The sequence below is a fragment of the Anoplopoma fimbria genome, chromosome 8, assembly GCF_027596085.1.
Source record: "Anoplopoma fimbria isolate UVic2021 breed Golden Eagle Sablefish chromosome 8, Afim_UVic_2022, whole genome shotgun sequence".
NCBI classification, from domain to species: Eukaryota; Metazoa; Chordata; class Actinopteri; order Perciformes; family Anoplopomatidae; genus Anoplopoma; species Anoplopoma fimbria.
The window spans coordinates 25,805,469-25,808,557 of NC_072456.1; the positions used below are offsets into that span (position 1 = coordinate 25,805,469).

Consider the following 3,089-nt stretch of genomic DNA (forward strand, 5'->3'; position numbering starts at 1 on the left):
TGTTTATTTAGGCGTCCTGCTGCAAGCCGTTCTGCTCTCTGTCCTGCTGTTCGGCCCACAGCTCGCGGCTTTGGAGTCAGACGAGGTGGCCATGACCGAGTGGGAGATGTGGAAGAGCAGAAATGGGATATCCCACGAAGACCTGGTGAGACCGACTCCACGTCCAAAGTACAAGCACAGACAGTAAGTGCTCTGATTCACTCTGAGTCTTTTTGTGTGATTTCATGCAGGAGGACATGCAAAGGAGGGCCATCTGGGAGGAGAACAAACAGATGATTGAAGACAATAATCAACGGTTCCTCATGGGGAGGAGGCCGTTCACGATGGCCATGAATAAATACGGAGACCTGGTAAGGAGAAGTGTTTTCCTCTTTAAGCTGCAAGCTCCACTGCCTAAAACCTAATCAAAGTATTTTAAAGGAGGAGCTTTTAATTAAAACTCAGTTTAGTCCTGATCCTCTATAGACCTCCATCAGTAAACCAGACCATCAGAGAGAAGATCGTCTGTTTCTATAAAGTTATTCTTAAAGCTCGGAGCCACCGGGTCGGATTCTGGTGCAGATGAAATCATGCAGGTTCACCAGAAACTCCTTCAGCTCAGACTCCAGCATTCTGGTGAAATCAGGACTGAGCTGGTCAGACTGTCAGACACCTGCTGCAGTAAAATGAGAGGTTTTCTAAATGGATTCTGGTGCTCGGAAGCACTACCGCTTTTGTCCACAGGGGTCGCCAAAATCAACAGAAAATGAAAGTTCCTTGTAGTAGCTTTAAGTTAATATAACAATTTCATGCCATTAACAAACTGATCATTTGTAAATAGACAAAATGTGATATGCTTATTCAACTTATCCTCATAGAACAGCTTGTATGATATATTACAAAAGGTTATTTTGTTATGTTTCGTAAGCAACAATGGCCTGAGCAAGTCCCCTGCTGTGTTTACGCAACAAAACTACTTTGTTAGATTTATGAAAAGATTGTGGTTTGGGTTTAAATAACTACAAAAGGGGCTTTACCTTAGTATGGAATTTACGTGACAAATAAATCAACTTTGACATCTGGTTTCACACGGGACACGAACACCGGTCGAAAGTCTGGTGAAAGCTCATGATTACGTGATATACATACAAATTGATTACATGGATTATATACCAATGAAAGTGCCTTACTATTCATAGGTTTAGCTATGAACAGTGTATGAAAACAGTCTGAACCAATTTAATACCATGAATTATTGTGAAACAATTTTCTTCATGTTCTCTAGACCAGACAAGAGTACCAGGTTTTGCAAGGCGCCGTGATAAACTCCCAATTCGTGAAGAGAGGGAAGACCGCCTCGAGCAAAAAGCTTCGTCACAACGCTAAGAAGTTTGATGCTTATGTTGTCGACTACAGGAACATGGGTTATGTCACGGAGGTGAAAGACCAGGTAAGACTCTTATAAATACATTTCAGTAGGTTTCATACGGAATCATGAGCAGCTTTAAATCTACTGTTTGTTTAAATAAACTTCTCAGGGTTTCTGTGGCTCCTGCTGGGCCTTCAGCACTACGGGAGCCATTGAGGGACAAATTTACAAGAAGACGGGTCAGCTGGTGTCTCTGAGTGAACAAAACCTGGTGGACTGCTCCAGATCTTACGGTACCTACGGCTGCAACGGCGCCTGGATGGCCAACGCCTACGACTACGTGATCACCAATGGGCTGCAGTCCACAAACGCCTACCCGTACACCTCAGTGGTGAGGCTCCAGCTGCAGGCTCCGCCTCCATCAGAGCATTGAAAACAGTTATTTTCTCTGTGTCGTTCAGCTCTATTTGTCTCTCAACAGGACACCCAGCGCTGTTACTACGACAGCAGACAGGCAGTTGCCCACATCAAAGACTACAGGTTCATACCCAAAGGAGACGAGCAGGCCCTGGCTGACGCCGTGGCAACCATCGGACCAATCACAGTAGCTATGGATGCAGATCACGCAAGCTTTCTGTTCTACAGCTCAGGTGAATTGTAAAATACTCCCCCTACACTAAAGCTGGTAAAAAACATTAAAATCTAATAAATATATATATTCAAATTTAGCTTTTGAAATTGCAAATCAAGAAATGATCATATTTCAATTTCAAAGAGTTGAATACAGACAATTTTAAATTCAGATACATGGTTTTTCAAGGTAACATTTTTGAATGCTAGCTATTCAATGGTGATTCAATTTCAATATTAAGTATTTAGTGGATGTTAAAATTCAAATACTTTTGTCTCTTATTTGATCCACACCAGCTTTAAACAGCAGGCAGACAGATAGCAACTAGCTGGTAAACATAGTGGAGCAGCTGAAAAGCAAGATAAATTAGGAGTTGGTGGAGACCAAAATAGAGCTAAAAGTAAATGTTCACATCAGATGGGCATCAACATGACTCCAAATAAACGTTGCTCCATATCTGTTTGATATAAATAAACAGCAAGGTGATAATATGTCAGTCTTTTTGTCTCTACAGCTTGTTGACGCTGCCCCCAAGTGGCCAACCGATAAATTAAAGCAGGTTGAATTTTGCTTTGCAGGAATCTACGACGAGCCACAATGTAACCCGAACAATCTGAGTCACGCGGTGCTGCTGGTTGGTTACGGCTCTGAAGGAGGCCAAGACTACTGGATCATCAAAAACAGGTCAGAAAAAATTCCTTCACATATATAACAACACAGGTTGATTTTGTTGAATACTACATCTTCTATTATACTTTGTTTTTCCTTCTTAGTTGGGGAAGCAGTTGGGGCGAAGGCGGCTACATGCGAATGGTCCGAAACGGAAGAAACACTTGTGGCATCGTGAGCTACGCCTTGTACCCGATTCTATGATTCTGATGAGGTGATTTAATCGTGTGTTCATGCTGAGAAACTCAGAGAACAACGTCAGTCGTTGCTTTAACAGCCCATGTTATCTGCTGAATCTTTTTATGTTTTGTTTTCTTCTGGACCTTTTACAGTGAACATATTGCTTCTCTCAGGGACGTAGTACACACACCAACCAGAGATACTATTAGTCTTTCTTAAATGTTATTGATTAGTCTAAAAAATGAAAAACTGCAATTAAAA

The 3,089-nt window shown here is 41.9% G+C and overlaps 1 protein-coding gene across 1 annotated transcript in view; it reads left to right on the forward strand.

Moving 5' to 3' along the window:
• Window positions 1-2,852, forward strand: part of cts12 (cathepsin 12) — a 3,878-nt gene extending 1,026 nt beyond the window's left edge. The window contains exons 2-8 of the mRNA XM_054602283.1: window positions 27-145; window positions 231-350; window positions 1,265-1,429; window positions 1,518-1,739; window positions 1,830-1,998; window positions 2,558-2,663; window positions 2,753-2,852. Of these exons, the coding sequence (XP_054458258.1) occupies window positions 27-145; window positions 231-350; window positions 1,265-1,429; window positions 1,518-1,739; window positions 1,830-1,998; window positions 2,558-2,663; window positions 2,753-2,852 (1,001 nt within the window). The remainder of the gene's footprint in view (window positions 1-26; window positions 146-230; window positions 351-1,264; window positions 1,430-1,517; window positions 1,740-1,829; window positions 1,999-2,557; window positions 2,664-2,752) is intronic.
• Window positions 2,853-3,089: the final 237 nt, after the last annotated feature.